The 24,234-nt window shown below is 37.1% G+C and overlaps 1 protein-coding gene across 1 annotated transcript; it reads left to right on the forward strand.

The window, feature by feature from the left end:
• Positions 1-1,715: 1,715 nt before the first annotated feature.
• LOC114416067 lies at positions 1,716-21,445 on the forward strand. Its single transcript, XM_028380943.1, has 5 exons — positions 1,716-1,815; positions 1,897-2,315; positions 11,089-11,177; positions 11,313-11,398; positions 21,123-21,445. The coding sequence occupies exons 1-5, from the start codon at positions 1,716-1,718 to the stop codon at positions 21,443-21,445; spliced, it is 1,017 nt and encodes a 338-aa protein (XP_028236744.1).
• Positions 21,446-24,234: the final 2,789 nt, after the last annotated feature.

Genomic DNA, 24,234 nt, shown 5'->3' on the forward strand with positions numbered 1-24,234 from the left:
GGTGCCAAGCACCTTACAAGGACCAAACAAAGGTCGCATGTCATCAAGCAAAGGTCCCCGGACGAAATTAGGGTATGACACTATACATAGTTGGTAAAACCTATAGTGACAGACAATTAGTTGTCATTACACTCCCCCTCAAAGTTGACGAAAGAAGCGTCCGTAGGACAAAATCTATCATACATTTACCTACGGATTTTTTTATTTATAGTGGCAATTTTTGTCTGTAGGTATAGGTCATTTTTTTATAGTAAGTAATGCATTTTCACCATTAAAAGTAGCACATTCTAGAAAATAAATCAAGAAGTAAGTGGGTATAAAAACATATGAACATCCAGTCTTTATAATCCTTTACTTAATGCAAAATCAAGAGCCAAAATAAACTTATGAAGTTATTTATTAATCATATTTCAACATGTCCATACACCAACTTTTATATTATTAATTATTAATATATACAATATTATTCAAAATATGAAGTTAAATATTGGATCTGCATTAAATTAATAAAATAGAAATTTTCCCCCAAAATAACAAACCTTGCATGCATTAAATTTTGGATCTGCATTGTATGAATTAGCCCCCGTCGTGCTAATCTCTGCATATATAATTAATACTAAAAGTATTTTCAGGAAATCAAAAATCAAATTTCAAATGCAGAAAAAAAATATAACTAAAATTCAACAAAAGGTAAAATATATGAAAGCCTAAAAGATGAGTGCTACCAACACCCTTTGCATGCTCTTTCCCACAAGCTCTCTGTTGTTGGAAAAATTTTATGTGGGTTCCATTAAATAGTTAGTGGGCCCAGGTTTTTTTGTGAGACCCACATTAAACTTACCTTATAATAGTGATGCAAAAAGTGTGTTTCTAACCTTTCTCCAGCCTAAATTAAAATTGGAACCATTTGTTCAAGCAAATAGAGAGGCAACAAATGACAATCAAATTTATGTGGGAGAGGGGTGAGTTGCTTAAGTCAATTGAACCCAAAGAATGGGTGCTGCACCAAAAAACGAATAAAATGAGATATAGAAAGTATGTAATGAACATAGATTACAAAAAGTAGTAACTATGACATGCATCTTGTGGAAAGGAAGTTGTTGGAATAGGTATTGTTAACACACCAACCATGATAAATATTTTACTTTTGACACATATAATGTTCATAAATATGCTTCAGAGAAGAACAATATAGGAAATAGAGGAGCATGTTTCGAGAAAAAAGTTAGCAAAGATATTTTCTCTGTAGGGTGGTAGCAAGCATATTTTATCTATTACTACAGACAAAGTATAACTAAACATCAGAAATCAATATCTACTAAAAAGTAAAAACAACTTCTGCTATTAGTAGCAACCAAATTCTTGAAAAAACAATATTAATTCAATCCCTTGTTTTCTTTCCTCCAACAAACATTCTAAGAATGAAGAATCATAATTGAATGCATGTATACATAAAACCATTTCAATACATTGTGGTAGAGAATTAAACAAGTTAGAATGCATGAAATTGCTTCACCCCACGTTGTACTTAAAAAAGGTAGACAATATATCAAAGGGTGGTTACTAACATAATTTGTAATTGCAATCTTCTCAGAATCACACAAGCCATCACAGGACAAATCAACAATTTTACCTGAACATCACAAGAAGAAGCCAAACATATATTATGGCATTGCCACAACTCCCTATGTGGCAGCCATTATGGTGGAGATAAGATGGCGACCAAGGTTTTGCAATCCGAATTCTTTTGGCCCACACTCTTTAAAGATGCTCACCAATATGTGCTACACTGTGATCAATGTCAGAGGATGGGAGGTATATCAAGAAGAAATGAAATGACTTTACAAAATATCATGGAGCTTGAGGTATTTGATTGTTGGGGGATTGATTTTGTAGGTCCCTTCCCTTCGTCTTTTGGCAATGAATATATACTAGTGGCTGTTGACTATGTTTCTAAATGGGTTGAAGCAATGGCTACCCCGCATAATGATGCTAAGACTAAGGTGAAGTTTCTAAAGAAGAATATTTTCTCAAGATTTGGGGTGCCCAGAATTCTGATTAGTGATGGAGGTACACATTTCTGCAATAATCAATTACAGAAGGTTCTGAAACAATATAATGTGACACACAAAGTAACATCACCTTATCACCTCCAGATCAATGGGCAAGCAGAAGTATCAAACAGGGAGTTGAAAAAGATTTTGGAGAAGACTGTAGCTTCTACTAGAAAGGACTGGTCCATCAAATTAGATGATGCTTTATGGGCATACAGAACAACATTCAAGACTCTGATAGGATTATTCCCATTTCAGATGGTATACGGTAAGTCTTGTCATTTACCAGTGGAGATGGAATATAAAGCATACTAGGCCTTGAAATTTTTGAACTTTGATGAAGCCGCATCCAGAGAACAAAGGAGGCTATAGCTCATGGAGTTGGAAGAGATGAGATTGACCACTTATGAATCTTCAAAGCAGTATAAAGAAAGGGTTAAAAAGTATCATGACAAAAAGTTGCTCAAGAAGGATTTTCAGCTAGGACAATAAGTGTTGCTTTTCAACTCAGACCTAAATTGTTCCCTGGAAAGCTTAAATCAAAGTGGTCTGGACCATTTACCATAAAAAAGTTTGACCATATGGAGCAGTGGAGCTTTGTGATCCTCAATCTAAAGATCCTGATAGGACATAGGTAATGAACGGACAAAGGTTGAAGCAATATCATGGTGGAGCTATGGAAAGATTGAACTCTATTCTATGCTTGGATCCTGGATAACAGGATGGTGCGTCGAGCTAGTGACATTAAAAGAGCGCTTACTGGGAGGCAACCCAACTTTTCTTTCCCTTTCCTATTTTTCATTCTTATCTCTTGCATGTAGTTAGGATACTTTGCTTGTGATTGTGATTAATTTCAGCTTGTTTAGTAATGAACAAAGGGGTTTTAAGCTTGTGTGAAGAGATAGACAGGAAAAGACTTGAAATTTTTTTTTTTGCAATTGTTTATTCGCTAAGCGCATACTTTGTGCTAAGCGCTCAGTCTTCACGCGCTATGCCGAGCTTGCTCGCGCTAAGCGCACAGACCCCTAATTGGTTGGCTGAATAGTTCAGCTAAGCGCACATCACTGCGCTAAGCCCCACATCTTCATAGTAATTGAACCTTAACCAGTGGGCTTAGCGTGGATGATTTGCTAAACGCCACTTCTTCTCTGGAAAATTTTTATTGTAGCAGCGCTAAGTGCGCTATCCTGCACTAAGCCCCAGATCCATTCTGTAACTTGAGTTTTTAAGCTGGGCTTAGCGGGGTAGGAAGCGCTAAGCGTCAATCTCTTACGGGTTTTGAATTCTTGGAAGTGCGCTTAGCGCTGTCACTACCTACCCTTTAGCAGGAGGGCGATGCGAGGCTCACGGGTGCGTCTTCCATGGGAGGAAAATGCGCGGAGTCTCCACCAACGTTTATTCGAAGAAAACGTCAGAAAAACTGAAATGTGTGGTCTACGAACTTTAAGTGTGAAAGGTTTGGGAGTTTTTTTTACGCACGGGGAAGGTATTAGCACCCCACGTGTCCGTCACAAGGGACGATAGCCTCTAATCGAGTGTGCAAGATATGATTTCAAAATTATGCATTTCCCTTTTTTTTGTTTTTAGCTTTTTATGGACCTTTTTGTATTTTTTATCTTTTTGTGGTCGACAAGGGAGTTTCCCTCGCTCCTACGTATCCTCAATTGCGATGAGGAAATCAAACCTACGTAGTTCTTTCAGAACTAAACATTGGTTAAGTTGTTTTTATCTTTTTCCGCAAGATATGTTTTAACCGAACAAAAGTCGTTTAAGGCATTGGACCTTTAAACGATCTTTTGATTTTTGAAAAGGAGAGAAACGTTAAGGCGTTGGACCATTAACGATTTGTTGGTTTTGAAAGGAGAGAAATGTTAAGGCGTTGGACCATTAATGATCTCTTAGTTTTTGAAAGGAGAGAAATGTTAAGGCATTAGACTATTAACAATCTCTTGGGGTGGTCGACAAAAACGGGGCTTTTGCTCCTACGTATCCTCAATTGCGATGAGGAAATCAGACCTACGTAGTTCTTGCAGAACTAAATGTTGGTTAAGTTGTTTTTATCTTTTTCCGCAAGATATATTTTAACCGAACAAAAGTCGTTTAAGGCATTGAACCTTTAAACGATCTTTTGATTTTTGAAAAGGAAAGAAATGTTAAGGCGTTGGACCATTAACGATTTTTTGGTTTAGAAAGGAGAGAAATATTAAGGCGTTGGACCATTAACGATCTCTTGGTTTTTGAAAGGAGAGAAACGTTAAGGCATTGGACCATTAACGATCTCTTGGGTGGTCGACAAAAGTGGAGCTTTTGCTCCTATGTATCCTCAATTGCGATGAGGAAATCAGACCTTCGTAGTTCTAATGAAGCGGTAAAGTTTATGTGTTAATTTTATGCTTTTGAACGGTCCATGTTAACCGATAAAAGCAAAGAGGATTGTTTAAGGCATTGGACCTAAAAACGGGTTTAAGTGACTTTTGCGGACAAAGCTTGATTTGTGAGTTGATTTTGGCCTTAGTTTCACTTTGGTTATTAGTCAATTCATTCAAGGAAACTTTCAAAGAAAAACGTTCGATTGATTTTTTATTATTATTTTATTCAAAGATATTTTGATTATTTTATTATATTTTTTCAAAGATATTTAGATTATTTTATTATATTTTTTTCAAAGATATTTGGATTATTTTTATATTTTTTCAAAGATATTTTGATTATTTTATTATTATTTTTTCCTTTTTTTTATTTAATCGAGGTTACAGCGTGAATGACCGGTTGGATTTTATTTTAACAATGATTAAACGAGATTACAACACAAATGATCAGTTGAAATTCATTTTATCAATTATTTGGCGAGATAACGGCTTAAATAAACAGTCAAAAGCTCGTTAAAAGCAGAAGAAAAGAATACCGAAAGTAAACAAGATGAAGAATGAAAGCGAACAAAGAAAGAATGAATCGAAAGCCTCAGATTAAAAAACTTACCGATTGAAGACCGAAGAACAAACGAAGAACGGCGAAGAATGACAGAAAATCTTCACAAAATCGCTCACGGAAACGTCTCAAAAGCAGTACGGAAGCACCTCGACTTGGATTTCCTTCCTTTTTTCACTTCTTTTTGCTAAAAACAACTGAAATACACAGCATAGAGGTCAGAGACCCTTGAAACTCAGCCTCCTCCCCCTATTTATAGGAGAAAAGGGAAGGTGGTTGCTGCCCAGAGGTTTCCTGAGGAAGATTTCTAAGTGCACCCCCTTTTAGAGGCTTCCTGAAGAAGTTTCTTGAGTGCACCCCCTAATTGATAAGTTCACCCCCACCTTTGAGTGTTCTAGATGAAGTTTGCTGAGCGCACCCCCATGTTTGATAAGTTCACCCCCTTCTAGAAGCTTCTTGAGGAAGTTTCCTGAGTGCACCCCCGAATTGATAAGTTCACCCCACCTTCAAGAGTGTTTTAAATGAAGTTTCCTGAGAGAAGCCCACGTGTTTGATAAGTTCACCCCCATCCAGAGGCTTCCCGAGGAAGTTCTTGAGTGCACCCCCTAATTGATAAGTTCACCCCCACCTTCCAAAGTGTTCTAGATGAATGTTCCTGAGCACAGCCCCCGTGTTTGATAAGTTCACCCCCCCACTTTTGTGTTTTTGGCTGTTTTCTTTCCGCAACGTCCCAAAACTTTACGGATTCCACGACAATAGGTATTAAACATTTTGAAGTGGTCAAATGGAGGTCGCATGCCGGCAAACAATGGTCCTCGGACAAAATTAGGGTATGACATGTGTGCTTGTTGTGCTAAGCCTAAACTACTCTTTGTAAGTTGAAGCTTAATGGTACGCTAAGCCTCATATCTTAGGCTAAGCGCATATTGCAGAAAAATTTGTGTTGCAGAAAGTGCTAAGCACAACCTGTTGCGCTAAGCCCCATATGCTCACTGGACTTTACAACTTCAAGTTGGGCTTAGCGCGAGGCTAGGCTAAGCGCTTAGGTTTTAAACTCAAACGTCACGTGGGCATGCTAAGCACAGCTTTGCGCTAAGCGCGCCATACGAATTTTAGTTTTTAAAAACCAAAGGCTGAGGTACCTTGGGTGATACCCCAAAGTTACCTCTACCTCTGTTACTACGTTTTCTTGCTTCCAAATCACATATATTTCATCTGTGTGCCTCATTTCCTTGCACAAACATAATCCAAGTAATTTCTCCTACATTGTTTCTTTGTATTTTTATTTCTCAAACCTTAGGATAGATGATTTCTTGCTTTCTTACTTAGTAATGTTGTTAGGTTAAGGTTACTAGCTTTAGGGTTAGTCAATGTAGGATTATAGGTAACTTAGAAGCCCATTAGGAGCAATGTGGATGAAAGGGTTCTATTTGGAAATCGCGATGAACACGCTAAGCGCGCCTACTGCGCTTAGCCTGTTCATCGCAACTGTTAAAATTTTGGATTTCCAGATGAACGCGCTATGCGGACCATGTCGCGCTAAGCGCGTTCATCCCTACTGATGAACGTAAGTGATGAGCCCGCTAAGCATGTATGTGCGCTAAGCAGGACTAGTGTTCAGACATTAAGATTTTGAGAATTTTTGTTCAACGCTAAGCCTGACCTGTCAGGCTAAGTGCCACTTTGCTTTTGTATGTTTTCCTTTGAATAAGGCTAAGCGCGTCTGTGCGCTAAGCCATTGTCGTGTGTTGAGTGTTAGTCGATGAATGCGACTAACTTTTGTGTATAAAACCTGTGTAAATTGTATCAAACTCCTCCAATTTATGGTTATTTTGTAGTGCTGTAATTACTTTTTGTTAAAGATAGGTAATAAATACTTAGAACTCCCATTTTGTGTGTTTAATAACCATTTCCTCTCAATTTCAAGTTAATTAGGCAAGTTTGTGAAGTGCTGATTTTCATCCGCTCGCTAAGCCAATCTTCTGGCTTAGCGAGCCATCCGCTGAGCGCAACACTCCTCAGCTGAGTGCGAGGAAGAATCTAGAGGAAGAATGAGTTGTGCATTTGCATTGAGCGAAGGGTCATCCCGCTAAGCGCACCGCTTCAGTCCATCCACTGAGTGAGAAAAGCACGCACTAAGCCAAAATCCACTAATGTGAGCTGAGCGGTCCATAGTCACGCTAAGCACACTAGCACAAACAAAGCCACCTATTTTAGCCTGAAATCAGATTTTGGAAGGGAGTTTGAGCAATTCTAGAAGCTTTTGCATGTGTAGAGATTTCTAGAGAGAGAAAGGTCCAAGTTCCAGAGAATTTTGAGATCTTTTGCTGTGAGAAGACTAGCAGAGAACTGAGCGAGAAGAGGAAGCCATCCTGAAAGCATGAGATGAGTATGTGAGTGATTGTGAGGTTCTAGAGGTGCAGGATGTAACACCCTGATATATATCTATATATTATTAGTAATTATGTTTGATGTTTGATTGTATTTGGTGTGTTATTTTATCCGTAATTATTTTCAAGGAGGTTAATTTAGTTAATAGACGGGTGTGGGTAGATAAGGATCTAGCTTCTCAAAGAAACCTCTTGAGAAAGCTTCTCAAAGAAGCCACGAGGAAGCTTCTTGAGGAAGCCTCTTAATAAAGCTTCTTGAGGAAGCTACATGAGCTGTCTCGGTAAAAAAGATTCCTTACTTTTGTTAACCGTTGGATCTTCTCGAAATTTGGTCTGCAGCTTCACAAGACAATTTTCCAGGATTTGACCGTTGGGATCTTTGAAAAGATGTCAGGAGTGTGCGCGAAGCTTCCGTTCCCAAGAGCATTTCTCATTTATGCATTTCAGCCTTTGCTTTCGTGTAACTTAGGAAAAATGCCATTTCTTCTCCTTTCTTTCTTCCAAAGTCATTTCTAACGTCCCAAGCACTTTCTCCATCACCCTCAGCCACCATTAACCACCACAAACCGCCGTTGTTCTCCGTTGCAACCCCACACTGAGAGGAACCCTTCGACTGAAGCGGAATCTTCCAACTTGCCTCGCGGTTTCGGTAGAGAACAAAACCCTAGTCTGACCTTTCATTTTCCTTGAGGTGACCATGGTTCTACGCTTGCTTCTTGTTAGCTTCAGGTTGTCTTTGCATCTTTTCTGACTTTGGAACCGCCATTGCATGTCTTATGCTTCCTTTGTAAAACCCTAGAGAAAGAGACTTTGTAAATGTTATCCTTTCATGAAATGCATGTTATTTTCGTAACCTACACTGAACCCCGATCACATTGGCGTGGTCGGAATTTCCAAATGATGTTCCTTTGTAAAACCCGAAATTCTCTCAACTCCTTCATGTAGTGATGTGGGTGTTTGACCCAGAGCACTGTTATTAGCTTTGTTTTCTAAAATCCATATTAAGTCTCCTTCGTTTTGGTATGGTAGAGGATTGCATGGAACCGATGAGCGGAAAAGAAAAAGACTTCTCCAAGTGACGTGACGAGGAAACTACGGGTAGCTCACCATAGGTGAGGGGAGTTTATTATAAAATTTACCATTTTAACACCATAGTTATGGTCAGGGAACCTAGCTATGAGGATATTTGTGTGTCCCTGTTGCATGTTGATTTTTTTTCTTTCAAGAAAATTATGTTTTTAACTAATGGGATGCGATAACGTCATTGAGACAAGATGATATTTATGTTGAGAATGACATGGAAATGAAATGTTGATTGATGTTGGAAATGCATTGGCATGTGCATGTTGTGTATGTTCGTGGGGGGCACTATGCACTGACCTTCCAGGGTCTTTGGCACTAGCTTTTGGCCACGTTCATACGTTGGATGTTGTGTATGTTCGTGGGGGCACTGTGCATTGACCTTCCAGGGTCTTTGGCACTAGCTTTTGGCCACGTTCATACGTCGTATGGAGTGTATGTCATAGGGGGTAGAGTGCACTGACCTTGTCGGATGGCCCAAACGTCGGTAACTAGAGTGGTTAGAGAATCTAAGCATTTCTGAGGGGATGCTTAGGCGCTTTAATTGATCCATGATCTTTGGCACTTACTTTTGGCTGTGATCATAGCTCATATGACACAGGAAATAGAGTAACTGTGGCCAAGTGTACTTTGTACTAGGGGGCTTGTCACCTGGTAGGGAGCACCTTTGGGCTCCCAGACTGATCACCTATGGGAGGGGGGCTGTTACGTGCACAACCGGGTGGTCTCGACAAACTCATCACAGTTCCTTAAGTGAGAGTGTCGTGTGGACACGCTTAGGCTATTTCCTGAGATTTGGTTGTTGTTGGTACGTACCACATTGCATCTGAGTGTTGAGTCAGGTGCATGCATCATTCTGTGCAGTCTTGATTGGGTCCATGGATAGATGATGAGTAATTGTTGGATGTGGATGATGAATATTTGTTGGATATGAGTGTTGAATAATGATTTTTGTGTATGCTCATCATGTTTGCCTATGTTCCTTGCTAATTGTGGTTATTTGGAATTGGTATTGGTTCTTTTTTTAATGAACTCACCGTTGCAATTTTGTATCGTGTGGTTGATACCTGTGATGATCACGAACCTTTTTCGTGGGAGCAGAATGACAGTGGCAGGGTGCAGGGAGTAAGATTCTGGTGAGGAGCTGCTGAGTCGATGTGATGACATTGGCGTTATTTTGGGAGAGAGTTGTGTTTTGTAATCAACTCCTCCATAGTTGGTTTTTAAGTTTTATTTTGTTGAGTTAAAGATGTAAAACTGGGATTTTAATTATATCTATGAACAGATTTAATTTTCGTTATATGTATGACATGTACCGAATTATTGTTTCTATGTAATTATGCATATTCACTTAAGTAATGGCGTGTTGTTGGGTAAATTTATGTTGTGACAAAATCACTTCTATTTTCATAAGCAAATTAAGGGAGTTCTTTTTATAAATATTAAAATTATCGGATATTAGAGTGTTGATATCGTAGCGATGAGGCGGGTTGTTATAGAGGAGACATCCTCACTACTTGTATTTCTTCAATCCTTCAGTTTTCTCTTCTCCTTGTTGTAAAGGAAGCTTCCCAGATATGGAGAGCTAAATCCTCTATTGGTTCTTCCTTGTTGGTACTTGATGTAAATACCTATATATCTATTTAATGATGTTTTATGTGTTCTCTGTGCTATCAATACGTAATTTCAATATGCTTTTGCCTTGATCACGTAGATGTATGCTTTGTTAGGATCATTCAACAGTGGAAACTGGTCTGATTCTTAGAACTTGATAGGATAGGACTAGTTTATCATATTATCACGAGGGATCGGGGTACGGTAACCTAGTTGTTTGTATGTTTGTCTTAATGTGGTTTTGTTCGAGTTTAGTCCAACAAGAGGAATCTGATGACAATGCTTGATTAGGATTAGGCTAGACTATCATGAGGAATCGAGGTTTAGCATTTCAGGAGACACCATAGAACACATGAGAATTGTTAAGTAGAGAATATCCTTTTAATATCAGGCACCTAATAGGAAGACGAACGTGTTGTCTACTTGTCTTTACACATCATTACTCACCTGATTTTCCTTTTAATAGTTAGTTTACCTACCTGTGCATAGTTGACACATCTCTTTTCATACTAGACACCTATTCACTGAATATAGCTTTACCAAGTAACACAAGTTCCCTGAGAGTTCGATACTCGCTTCTTACCATTTTATACTACTTGCGTGATCCGGTGCACTTGCCGGGTTCGAACATTGACCTAAGCACCCTGCTATGCTAAGCTCAACTCTCTCACTGTCTTTTAATTTTTTGTAGTTAGGCTAAGTGTGCCCTATGCGCTAAGCCTAAGTGTCATTTTGATGAGGCTGACCTAAGCGCGCCATGCTGCGCTAAACTTCGACTCTCTTCGGTTTTGAAAATTGTAAACTTAGGGGCTGTTGTGCTAAGCTTAATTTGCAGAAAAAATATTTTTTGTGTCTTTAGGCTAAGCGCCAATATGCTACGCTTAGCACCTGAGTAAAATTTCATAAGGCGCGCTAAGCTTAGCCTGATGCGCTAAGCGCCCAGTCAAAATTTCTGTTTTATTTTTATGTTTTTGTGAAAATAACCTGTGCTACTCTCTTGTGTTTTGTCTTATATTTTACAGATGGCATCTAAGAAAAGGAAGGCTCCTTCTACACCTACCCAGGCTAGATATGACAGATCCAAGTTCACATCTCAAGAGGCTTGGGAGAGGTATGCAGATATTGTCATGCCTAGAAAACTACTACCATAAAGGAATGTGGTAGTTTATTACACTAAGTTTGACGAGTTCAAGGAGGAACTCGAGAGAAGACACTGGGATGAGAAGTTGACTGATTTTGCTGACAGCAGCATAGACATTGCTACTGTGAAGGAATTTTACGCTAACCTCTATGACCCCGAGGATAAATCACCTAAGCTTGTGAGGGTGAAAGGTCATCTAGAGAAATTTGATGACGATACCTTGAACACATTTCTGAAGACCTCAGTGATTCTAGAATAGGGGGAAAATTTTGTGCTTATTCCAGGTTTGCACTCCTGAGGCCTAATCCTCAAGTGTTGGCTGTGTAGAAGCAAGCTTCATGATGATGGATCAAGTTGATTCAAGTAGTTTTGATGATGACAAAGATGAAGACAAAAAGCCCAAAGAATGATTTCAAGATTGAGTCAACAAGTTCAAGATCAAGATTAATTTCAAGTTTCATGAGAAGAAATCAAGAAGATTCAAGAATCAAGAAAAGTTTGATTTCAAGATTCAAGAGAAGATGAATTCAAGATTCAAGAGAAGAAATCAAGAAGACTTCACAAGGGAAGTATTGAAAAGATTTTTCAAAAAACAAACATAGCACAATTTTGGTTTTCAAAAGAGTTTTTCTCAAAATTTTCTAAGTTACCAGAGTTTTTACTCTCTGGTAATCGATTACCAGTTTCCTGTAATCGATTACTAGTGGCAAAGTTTGATTTCAAAAGCTTTTAACTGAATTTGCAATGTTCCAATTGTTTTTTAAATGGTGTAATCGATTACAATATATTGGTAATCGATTACCAGTGTATCTAAACGTTGAAATTCAAATTCAATTGTGAAGAGTTACATCTTTTCATAAAATGCTTTGTGTAATCGATTACATGGTTTTGGTAATCGATTGCCAGTGACAAGTTTTGAATAAAAATCAAGAGATGTAACTCTTCCAATGCTTTTCTCAGGATTTTCTCAAGGTTATAACTCTTCCAGTGATTTTCTTGACCAGACATGAAGAGTCTATAAAAGCAAGACCTTGATTTGCATTTTAATAACTTCTTCATAACTTTTTGAACGTCTTTTTGAACTTATTCTTCTTCTTCTTCCTTTGCCAAAAGCTTTCTAAGTTTTTTGGTTTCTAAACCTTGTTCTTTCACAGAAAACAAAAGTGTGCTATATCTTTTCATTCTCTTCTCCCTTTGCCAAAAGAACGAAGGACTAACCGCCTGAATTCTTTTGTGTCTCTCTTCTCCCTTTGCCAAAAAGAATTCGACAAGGACTAACTGCCTGAATTCTTTTTGTGTCTCTCTTCTCCCTTTTCCAAAAGAACAAAGGACTAACCGCCTGAATTCTGTTGTGTCTCCCTTCTCCTTTTTCAAAGAATTCAAAAAGGTACAGTCTGAGAATTCTTTTGATTCTTCCTTTTCCCTTAAACGAAAGATTTCAAAGGACTAACTGCCTGAGATATCTTTTGTTTCCCCTTCACAAAGATTCAAAGGACTAACCGCCTGAGAACTTTGTCTTAACACATTGGAGGGTACATCCTTTGCGGTACAAGTAGAGGGTACATCTACTTGGGTTTTTGTAACTGAGAACAAGAGAGGGTACATCTCTTGTGGATTAGTTCAAGTGGAGGGTACATCCACTTGGTTGTTCAAAGAGAACAAGGGAGGGTACATCCCTTGTGGATCTTTGCTTGTAAAGGCTTTTACAAGGTTGAAAAGAAATCTCAAGGACCGCATGTCTCTTGGGGACTGGATGTAGGCACGGGTTGTTGCCGAACCAGTATAAATTCTTGTGTTTGTCTTCTTCTTCCCTACACTCTCTAATTTCTACTGTGCACTTTAATTACCGCTTTTACTTTTGGTTAAGTTTCTATTTCTGTTCTTTACTTTCTTAACTTGTTAGTAAAAGCCTAATTGAATCTAGTAACATTAAGAAGGATAAGTTTTTTTTTAATTAGTAAAGGTTCACTAATAATTAATTCAACCCCCCTTCTTAATTATTCCAAGGCCACTTGATCCAACAAGTGGTATCAGAGCAAGTATCTTGTAGAAAGTTTAACAACTTCAAGATTCATGGCCTCTTTAAATTCTTTGTTTTTCAAAAGTATTTTCAGGAATAGGTTATTTCAAGATCATGATGAAGATCAAGTCAACTTGTGTCTCATGACAAAATCTCATGACAACAACAAAGAAGAATCTGTAAGGAAGAAGTGGTACATCGACAGTGGATGTTCCAAGCATATGACGGGAAATGTATCCAAATTCACAACCATTTCCTCCAAGAAAAGTGGACACATTACATATGGCGATAACAACAAAGGAAAAATCATTGGAGTTGGTAAAATAGGTACGAGTTCCTCCACTCCTATTGAAAATGTGTTACTTGTAGAAGGTTTAAAGCATAGCCTATTAAGTGTTAGTCAATTATGTGATAATGGATATAAAGTATCTTTTGATTCTGAAAAATGTGTTATCAAGCATAAGCATGACAAAGATATTGAGCATATAGGTTTTAGAGAAAATAATGTTTATATGATTGATTTAAAACAAAAAATCTAAAAATGACAGATGTTTTCTAAGTAAAGATAATGATCCTTGGTTATGGCATAAGAGAATTGCTCACATTAACACGAATCATCTAAATAGATTAATTTTAAAAGATCTAGTTATTGGTTTACCAAAATTAAAATTTGAAAAAGATAAGTTATGTGATGCATGCCAAAAAAGTAAACAAACAAAAGTATCTTTTAAATCTAAAAATATTGTTTCTACCACTCAACCATTACAATTATTGCACATGGATTTGTTTGGACCATCTAGGGTCATGAGTTTTGGTGGAAGTTACTATGCATTAGTAATTGTTGATGACTATTCTAGGTATACATGGACTTTATTTCTTACTCATAAAAATGATGCATTTCATGCATTTAGAAGACTTGCCAAAGTCATCCAAAACAAGAAGAATCTCAAAATTATCTCCATCAGAAGTGATCATGGAGGTGAATTTGAAAACAATGATTTTGAAATTTTTTGTGATGAACATGGCATAGAACACAACTTTTCTGCACCTAGGACACCCCAACAAAATGGAGTAGTAGAAAGGAAAAATAGAGCCTTAGAAGAAATTGCTAGAACTCTTTTAAATGACACACCACTACCAAAATAGTTTTGGGCAGAAGCAGTCAACACCACATGTTATTTTATGAATAGAGCCTTAATAAGACCCATTCTTAAGAAAACCCCATATGAACTTTTTAACAATAGAAAACCAAACATTGCTCATTTACATGTTTTTGGATGTAAATGTTTTGTCCTAACCAATGGAAAAGAAAGCCTAGGAAAATTTGATGCTAAGGCGGATGAGGGTATCTTCCTTGGCTATTCCCTACATAGCAAAGCCTTTAGGATATACAACAAAATAACCATGACAATTGAGGAATCAATACATGTTACTTTTGATGAAACTAATATTACCTCTCCGAGAAAGGAATTTCTTGATGATATTGCAAATTCTTTGGAAGATATGCACAATCAAGAAAGGAATCTAAAAAGGAAGAGAGATGAAGAAAACAAGGATGTTCAAGATGATATAGTCCAAGAAAATGATGATCTTCCCAAAGAATGGAAAACCTCAAGAAATCATCCTCTTGACAACATCATCGGAGATATCTCAAAAGGGGTAACAACTAGACACTCTCTCAAAGATTTATGCAATAATATGGCTTTTGTTTCGTTAATAAAACCTAAAAACCTTAAGGAAGCCATTATAGATGATCATTGGATAGTAGCTATGCAAGAGGAATTAAATCAATTTGAAGGAAATGATGTATGGGAATTAGTAGAGAAACCTTCAAATTATCCAATCATAGGAACTAAGTGGGTATTCAGAAACAAATTGGATGAAAATGGTATAGTAATTAGAAATAAAACTAGACTGGTAGCAAAAGGATATAACCAAGAAGAAGGTGTAGACTTTGAAGAAACCTTTGCACCCGTAGCCAGATTAGAAGCCATTAGAATGCTTTTAGCCTATGCATCTATTATGAATTTTAAACTATATCAAATGGATGTCAAGAGTGCTTTCTTAAATGGTGTAATTCAAGAGGAGGTATATGTAGAACAACCTCTAGGGTTTGAAGACTCACAAAAGTTAGACCATGTCTATAGATTAAAGAAAGCACTCTATGGTTTAAAACAAGCACCTAGGGCTTGGTATGAAATATTAAGTAAATTCTTTTAGAAAAGAATTTCACTCGAGGGAAGGTAGATATCACCTTATTCATTAAAAAGAAGGATAATGATATCTTATTAGTAAAAATTTATGTTGATGATATAATTTTTGGATCTACTAATGAATCTTTGTTCAAGGAGTTTTCTATTGATATGCAAAGTGAGTTTGAGATGTCCATGATGAATGAGTTAAATTACTTTCTTGGACTACAAATCAAACAAACAAATGATGGCATCTTTGTCAACCAAGCAAAATATTGCAAGGAACTCATTAAGAGATTTGGAATGGAAAACTCAAAAGACTTGGCTACTCCTATGAGCACTAGTTGTTATCTTGACAAAGATGAATCCGGTCAACTCGTTGATGCAAAGCAATACCGAGGTATGATTGGATCTCTACTTTACTTATCTACAAGTAGGCCAGATATTATGTTTAGTGTATGCATGTGTACAAGATTTCAATCAAATCCAAAGTTTTCAAATCTAATGGCGGTAAAAAGAATCATAAGATATCTATTAGGAACAGTTAACTTTGGATTATTGTACCCTAAGAATTCTTTATGCAATTTAGTAGGATATTTAGATTCGGATTTTGCTGGATAAAAAACAGATAGGAAAAGCACTAGTTGCACATGTCAATTCATAGGGTCTGCTCTTGTTTCTTGGAATAGCAAGAAGCAAAATATTGTAGCATTATCCACAGCAGAAGCATAATATATTTCTGCTGGTAGTTGTTGTGCACAGATTCTGAAGATGAAACAACAACTATCTGATTATGGAATTGTATTAGATCACATTCCCATAAAATGTGATAACACAAGTGCCATAAACATATCTAAAAATTCAGTCCTTCACTCTAGAACCAAGCATATAGAAATTAGGCATCATTTTATTAGAGATCATGTTCTAAAAGGTGACGTTGTTTTAGAATTTGTAGATACTAAAAATGAACTTGCAGACATCTTCACAAAACCACTAAACAAAGATTCTTTCTACACTATTAGAAGAGAATTAGGATTGATAGATGCTAGTGACTTATCTAAATGATTAATATTTTTATTATTTTACTCTGATTTCTAGCCATGTATTTGGCTATATTATTATGGCATTTGAACATTTAGTATTTCTTTTAATATTTGCTTAGTATGACTAAACATTTATGAATTATGTTATATGACTATGTGGTTTATATTTTAGTTTGGTTTATTAATGTCTTGCTTCATGATTAGTTCAGAATCTTTTATGATTGATTTACAATGGGTGCTATGTGGATGATTTTTTTAAAATCATGTATGTCTTACGCACTTTGGCTTTTTGTTGATGCCAAAGGGGGAGAAAAAATAGGGATTAAATCAAGAACTCATATAATTAAGTAATTTAATTTCAAGTGAAGCTTAAACTCATAAAAAAGAGGGAGAATATCGAGAATTAAGTGAGTGGTCGACTAGGAAAAAGAATGTGTATGTGTTTCTTGATTTCAGGTTTGTCATCATCAAAAAAGGGGAGATTGTAGAAGCAAGCTTCATGATGATGAATCAAGTTGATTCAAGTAGTTTTGATGATGACAAAGATGATGACAAAAAGCCCAAAGAATGATTTCAGGATTAAGTCAACAAGTTCAAGATCAAGATTAATTTCAAGTTTCATGAGAAAAATCAAGAAGATTCAAGAATCAAGAGAGGTTTGATTACAAGATTCAAGAGAAGATGAATTAAAGATTCAAGAGAAGAAATCAAGAAGACTTCACAATGGAAGTATTGAAAAGATTTTTCAAAAAACAAACATAGCACAACTTTGTTTTTCAAAAGAGTTTTTCTCAAAATTTCTTAAGTTACCAGAGTTTTTACTATCTAGTAATCGATTACCAGTTTCCTGTAATCGATTACCAATGGCAAAGTTTGATTTCGAAAGCTTTTAACTGACTTTGCAACGTTCCAATTGTTTTTTAAATGGTGTAATCGATTACAATATATTGGTAATCGATTACCAGTGTATCTGAACGTTGAAATTCAAATTCAATTGTGAAGAGTCACATCTTTTCATAAAATGCTTTGTGTAATCGATTACATGGTTTTGGTAATCGATTACTAGTGACAAGTTTTGAATAAAAATCAAGAGATGTAAATCTTCCAATGATTTTCTCAAGATTTTCTCAAGGTTATAACTCTTCCAATAGTTTTCTTGACCAGACATGAAGAATCTATAAAAGCAAGACCTTGATTTGCATTTTAATAACTTTTTCATAACCTTTTGAATGTCTTTTTGAACTTCTTATTCTTCTTCTTCCTTTGCCAAAAGCTTTCTAAGTTTTCTGGTTTCCAAACCTTGTTCTTTCACAGAAAACAAAAGTGTGCTATATCTTTTCATTCTCTTCTCCCTTTGCCAAAAGAACGAAGGACTAACTACCTGAATTCTTTTGTGTCTCTCTTCTCCCTTTGCCAAAAAGAATTCGACAAGGACTAACTGCCTGAATTCTTTTTGTGTCTCTCTTCTCCCTTTTCCAAAAGAACAAAGGACTAACCGCCTGAATTATTTTGTGTCACCCTTCTCCCTTTTCAAAGAATTCAAAAAGGCACAGTCTGAGAATTCTTTTGATTCTTCCCTTTCCCTTAAAAAAAGATTTCAAAGGACTAACCGCCTGAGATATCTTTTGTTTCCCCTTCACAAAGATTCAAAGGACTAACCGCCTGAGAACTTTGTCTGAACACATTGGAGGGTAAATACTTTGTGGTACAAGTAGAGGGTACATCTACTTGGGTTGTTGTAACTGAGAACAAGAGAGGGTACATCTCTTGTGGATCAGTTCAAGTGGAGGGTACATCCACTTGGTTGTTCAAAGAGAACAAGGGAGGGTACATCCCTTGTGGATCTTTGCTTGTAAAGGCTTTTACAAGGTTGAAAAGAAATCTCAAGGACCGCAGGTCGCTTGGGGACTAAATATAGGAACGGGTTGTTGCCGAACCAGTATAAATTCTTGTGTTTGTCTTCTTCTTCCCTACACTCTTTAATTTCCACTGTGCACTTTAATTATCGCTTTTACTTTTGGTTAAGTTTCTATTTTTTTTTCTTTACTTTCTTAACTTTGTAGTAAAAGCCTAATCGAATCTAGTATCATTAAGAAGGATAAGTTTTTTTAATTAGTAAAGGTTCACTAATAATTAATTCAACCCCCCCCCTTCTTAATTATTCCGAGACCACTTGATCCAACAGGCTACTAAGATCTGTATCCCAGGGAGGGGATTCAAGCAAAATGTTGATGAGCAGCCATTGAAGATACCGAGGAAGAACATGACCACTTTAGCTCAGACATGGAGTGTTCTTTCCACTTGGTTGTTCAAAGAGAACAAGGGAGGGTACATCCCTTGTGGATCTTTGCTTGTAAAGGCTTTTACAAGGTTGAAAAGAAATCTCAAGGACCGCAGGTCGCTTGGGGACTGAATGTAGGCACGGGTTGTTGCCGAACCAGTATAAATTCTTGTGTTTGTCTTCTTCTTCCCTACACTCTTTAATTTCCGCTGTGCACTTTAATTATCGCTTTTACTTTTGGTTAAGTTTCTATTTTTGTTCTTTACTTTCTTAACTTTGTAGTAAAAGCCTAATTGAATCTAGTATCATTAAGAAGGATAAGTTTTTTTAATTAGTAAAGGTTCACTAATAATTAATTCAACCCCCCCCCCCCTTCTTAATTATTCCGAGGCCACTTGATCCAACAGGCTACTAAGATCTGTATCCCAGGGAGGGGATTCAAGCAAAATGTTGATGGGCAGCCATTGAAGATACCGAGGAAGAACATGACCACTTTAGCTCAGACATGGAGTGTTCTTTCCTTCTCTAACCTGATTCCTACCTCCCATACATTTGATGTGACCTTGGACAAAGCCAAGTTGATTTATGGCATCATTATGAAGATGGATATGAATTTTGGGTACCTCATCTCCCACCAGATCTCTCTTACTGCACAGCATGATACATTCAAACTTGGATTCCCTACCTTGACGACAGCTCTATGCAAGGCCAGAGGAGTCCAATCAGATTCTAGATCCCTGGAGAACTTGAGCCCTACCATTTGTTGGATCAAGTGGCCTCGGAATAATTAAGAAGGGGGGTTTAATTAATTATTAATGAATCTTTAATAATTAAAAATCTACCCTTCTTAGGCTTTTACTATGTTGTTAATAAAATAAAGAATAGATATAAAAACTTAACCAAAAGTAAAAGCGATAATTAAAGTGCACAGCGGAAAATAAAGCGTGTAGGGAAGAAGAAGACAAACACAAGAGTTTTATACTGGTTCGGCAACAACTCGTGCCTACATCCAGTCCCTAAGTGACCTGCGGTCCTTGAGATTTCTTTTCAACCTTGTAAAATCCTTTACAAGCAAAGATCCACAAGGGATGTACTTTCCCTTGTTCTCTTTGAACAACCTAGTAGATGTACCCTCCACTTGAACTGATCCACAAGAGATGTACCCTCTCTTGTTCTCAGTTACAACAACCTAAGTAGATGTACCCTCTACTTGTACCACAAAGTATTTACCCTCCAATGTGTTCAGACAAAGTTCTTAGGTGGTTAGTCCTTCGAAACTTTGTGAATGGGGAAACAAAAGAATTCTCAGGCGGTTAGTCCTTTGAAATCTTTTGTTTACAGGAAAGGGAAGAATCAAAAGAATTCTCAGACTGTGTCATTTTGAATTCTTTGACAAGGGAGAAGGGAGACACAAAAGAATTCAGGCGGTTAGTTCTTTGTTCTTTTGGAAAAGGGAGAAGAGAGACACAAAAAGAATTCAGGCGGTTAGTCCTTGGCGAATTCTTTTTGGCAAAGGGAGAAGGGAATGAAAAAGATGAATAGCACACTTTTGTTTTCAAGGTTTAGAAAACCAGAAAAATTTAGAAAGCTTTTGGCAAAGGAAGAAGAAGAAGAAATTCAAGAAGATGCTCAAAGAGATTCAAAGGTTGTAAAGGATTGTAATAATTGTTCTTAAAATGTGAGTTAAGGTCTTGCTTTTATAGACTATTCATGTCTGGTCAAGAAAACCATTAGAAGAGTTATAACCTTTAGAAAAACTTGAAAACCATTGGAAGAGTTACATCTTTTGATTTTTATTCAAAACTTATCACTAGGAATCGATTACAAAATCATTGTAATCGATTACACAAAACATTTTTGTGAAAGGATGTGAGACTCTTCACAATTGAATTTGAATTTCAATGTTCAAACACACTGGTAATCGATTACCAAAATCTTGTAATCAATTACACCATTTTGAAATTAATTGGAACGTTGTAAATTCAGTTGAAAGCTTTTGAAAACAAACTTTGCTACTGGTAATCGATTACCAGAGAGTAAAAATTTTTTGGTAAAAGCTTTTGTGAAAACTTCATGTGCTACTCAGTGTTTTAAAAAACTTTTTAGTACTTATCTTGATTGAGTCTTCTCTTGATTCTTGAATCTAGAGTCTTGAACCATGAAACTTGATTCTTGAATCATGAAATCAATTATCTCTTGATTCTTGAATTGTTCTTGACTCAATCTTGAAATCATTCTCTTGGGCTTTTTTGTCATCATCTTTGTTATCATCAAAACAACTTGAATCAATCTTGATTCATCATCATCATGAAGCTTGCTTCTACACCATTAACTTGGCATATATTAAGAAGAACTGTTGGAATCTTGATGATCCAATAGTGACATTTAGAGGGCCAAGGAAGGCCAGTGGTAAGAGATCAGAGGTCTTCACTACTTCAGCACCACCAGAGACAGCAACTCCTTCTTCTTCCATAGCTCCAGTACCTCCCATTCAGACTCCAATTATTCCTCCAGCATCTTCACAGATACCACTTCCAGCTCCTTTATCTACAAGACTTTCAAATTTTTCATTTACACCACAGATGCTTTATTCCATGCTCCACAGCTTACACAGGGGGCAGTCCATTATCATGCAGAGCCTTCAGGGCTTAAGCTTGCCATCCATCATGAGCATGGATGAGTTTGATGTGCAGGTGGCCTAGCCAGGAGCCCAGCCTTCTCCTTCTGGAGGGGGTGGGGCCTCCACAGCCCAAGAGCCTGAACCAGAGGAGCCAATAGCAATAGCAGCAGAGGGGGAGGATGAGCTCACCCATTTTGAGCCCTTTTATTTTGATGCAGGTGTACACGTGGCTTAGGAGGATGAGACTTCCACAGACCAGATCCCAGAGCCATCTCCAGCACCCATACCTGATGATGCCATACCATCTGCCCCAGCATCTGAGCTAGAGTAGCCTATCCCTCAGGATTCACCAGCTGCTCAGGTGTTGGATCTCAATGAGCATGCACAGGAGCAACCACAGGGGCAGGACATTTAAATTTGTGCATTTTGAACATTTTAGTTTATTTTCAATTATTTTATGATTTATGTTCAGTCTTTTAAATTTCAGTTTTTATGTTTCAGTTCTTTAAATTTTAGTACTTTGAGTTGTTTGCTTGTACAAAAAGCTGGTTTGAACAGTGAATTGGTTGAAAATGATATGCAGTAGATTGTTTTTTATGAAATGAGTGTTTGAGAATGATTTGAATGAGCAACTGTATGATTTGAGTGGATTGGAATGATTAGATAATTGCTTTGATCAAGCTTGCAACCATTAGAAGAGAATGAGCATGTGATTGGAATTATGACTGAAAATGTTAGTCAGTTTGTAGATTGATTGTGAAGGAATGCATTAACCGTATCCTGGTGAGAGTGTGATCCTGAAATTTTGAGAGAAACAACTACCATTTAGTACTGATTTTTGCGTGAATCTCTGAAGTATGGACTGAATGCATGCAATTGAGGATGATGAAGGCCATGTTTGATTGTGATAGCCACTTAGCCAAAAAGCTGACCATGTGCTTGAATGATTTATCCCTTGCACCCAGTTTGAGCTAAATGAATTATTGATTGATTGAACCCTGAGCCTATATAGTGTTATCTCTTGCTACCTTGACTTAGGTTGTAGGAGAGCATCATCCACAGGAAGCGTGCTTCAAAGCAAATTTGTCCCAAATTTGGGGGAGTAATTATCAAGGTAAATTTGTTCCAAATTTGGGGGAGGCACTGGGTAAGAATTGAAATGGTCAAAGTAAAGAGCATACACTCACTATTTTTGTATATACACATAATGTCTCTGTATATCATGTAAGCTCCATTGAAGCTTGTAGGCCTAGGATCTTCTTCATCAATGGATTCCTTTGCTTCTTGGAAGATGAATGGCAGTGGAATGGAGAAGGAAGTGAGTGAGGAAACGCCACTTCAAGGAGAAGATGAGTCTAGAAGAAGCTCACCACCATAGGAGGCCATGGATAAGATCTTGGAGGAAGAAGGAGATGAATGAAAGGAGAGGAAGAGAAGAGCACAAAATTTTGTGCTCTAAAAGAGCTCTGAAATCTGAAGTTTAATATTCAAATAATCAAAGTTGAAAAAAATGCACACATATGACCTCTATTTATATGTCATACAAAATTGGAGGGAAATTTGAATTTCAATTCAAATTTCACTTGAATTTGAAATTGAATTTGTGGAGCCAAAATTTCACTAATTATGATTAGTGAATTTTAGTTATGGCTCAGCATACTAATCCAAGATCAATTCCAAGATTTTCCACTAAGTGTGCTTAGGTGTCATGAGGCATGTAAAGCATGAAGGACATACACAAAGTGTGACTATATGATGTGGCAATGGGGTGTAGTAAGCAAATGCTCACCTCCCCCTCTAAAATTTAATTGGATTGGGCTTCTACCAATTCAATTAAATTTATTTCCCAACACACACATCAAATATTCACTTAGTGCATGTGAAATTACAAAACTACCCCTAATACAAAAACTAGTCTAGGTGCCCTAAAATACAAGGGCTGAAAAATCCTATATTTCTAGGGTACCCTACCTACATTATGGAGCCCTAAATACAAGGACCAAAATTAATAAAACTTTAATCTAATATTTACAAAGATAAGTGGGCTCATACTTAGTCCATGGGCCTAAAATCTACCCTAAGGCTCATGAGAACCCTAGGGCCTTCTCTTGCATCTTTGGCCCAATCTTCTTGGAGTCTTCTATCCAATGCCCTTGGGGGGTAGGATTGCATCAGTATATATTGTGTTAAAAAAAATGTAAGTACAAATGAAATTAATAAGTGTGTATGTTGCAAAATAATGAAATGAAGCTGAGTGCCTAAATAAAAGGCAAGTATTGGGGTGGGAATGAATGAAAAAGTGAAGGTTTATCTATGGATGAATGCTCTCCTAGAACCTAAGATTTTGAATCCTAGAAAAAACCATGATTTGTTGGCAGCCTAACCCCATTACAAGCCTAGAAGTCCTTCGGATTCATTTTGTGTGTTCATTGCAGTATGATATGAGATGAAATGCAAAGGTTGGGACTTGTATTAGTTTTTTATGATGGAATGAGCCTAAACACTTGAGCTTGAGTGAAACAATGACGGTGAGGTTGTGGTTGATGATCCTTCCTTGATTTCTGCCATCCTTACTAGCTTATTTCTGTTGTGCTAAAAATATACATACCCAGTTAAGATGTGATATGATTGCATCACGATGTCTAAGGACACGATCTAATATATCGTTGTATCGAATAGTCGGATCATAGTCTCTTACCATAAAAATAGTTGCATGCGCAGCAGCACCGACTATGAGAAATCCACCAATCCACATATGATGTGTAAACAATGACAGTTGCGTACCATAGTCAGTAGCTAGGTATGGATAAGGGGGCATAGAATACATATGGTGAGCTACAACAATGGTCAAAGAACCTCTAGGAGTATCAA

This window comes from Glycine soja, chromosome 6 (genome assembly GCF_004193775.1).
Source record: "Glycine soja cultivar W05 chromosome 6, ASM419377v2, whole genome shotgun sequence".
Classification (NCBI taxonomy): Eukaryota; Viridiplantae; Streptophyta; class Magnoliopsida; order Fabales; family Fabaceae; genus Glycine; species Glycine soja.

Bases quoted from the DNA above. Each gene is read 5' to 3' on its own strand.
- LOC114416067 (XM_028380943.1), top strand. From the start codon at position 1,716: ATGGCGACCAAGGTTTTGCAATCCGAATTCTTTTGGCCCACACTCTTT. The intron at 1,816-1,896 runs GTATATCAAGAA...TTGATTTTGTAG, and splicing joins TCAATGTCAGAGGATGGGAG to GTCCCTTCCCTTCGTCTTTT. The intron at 11,399-21,122 runs GTCATCTAGAGA...ATGATCCAATAG, and splicing joins TAAGCTTGTGAGGGTGAAAG to TGACATTTAGAGGGCCAAGG.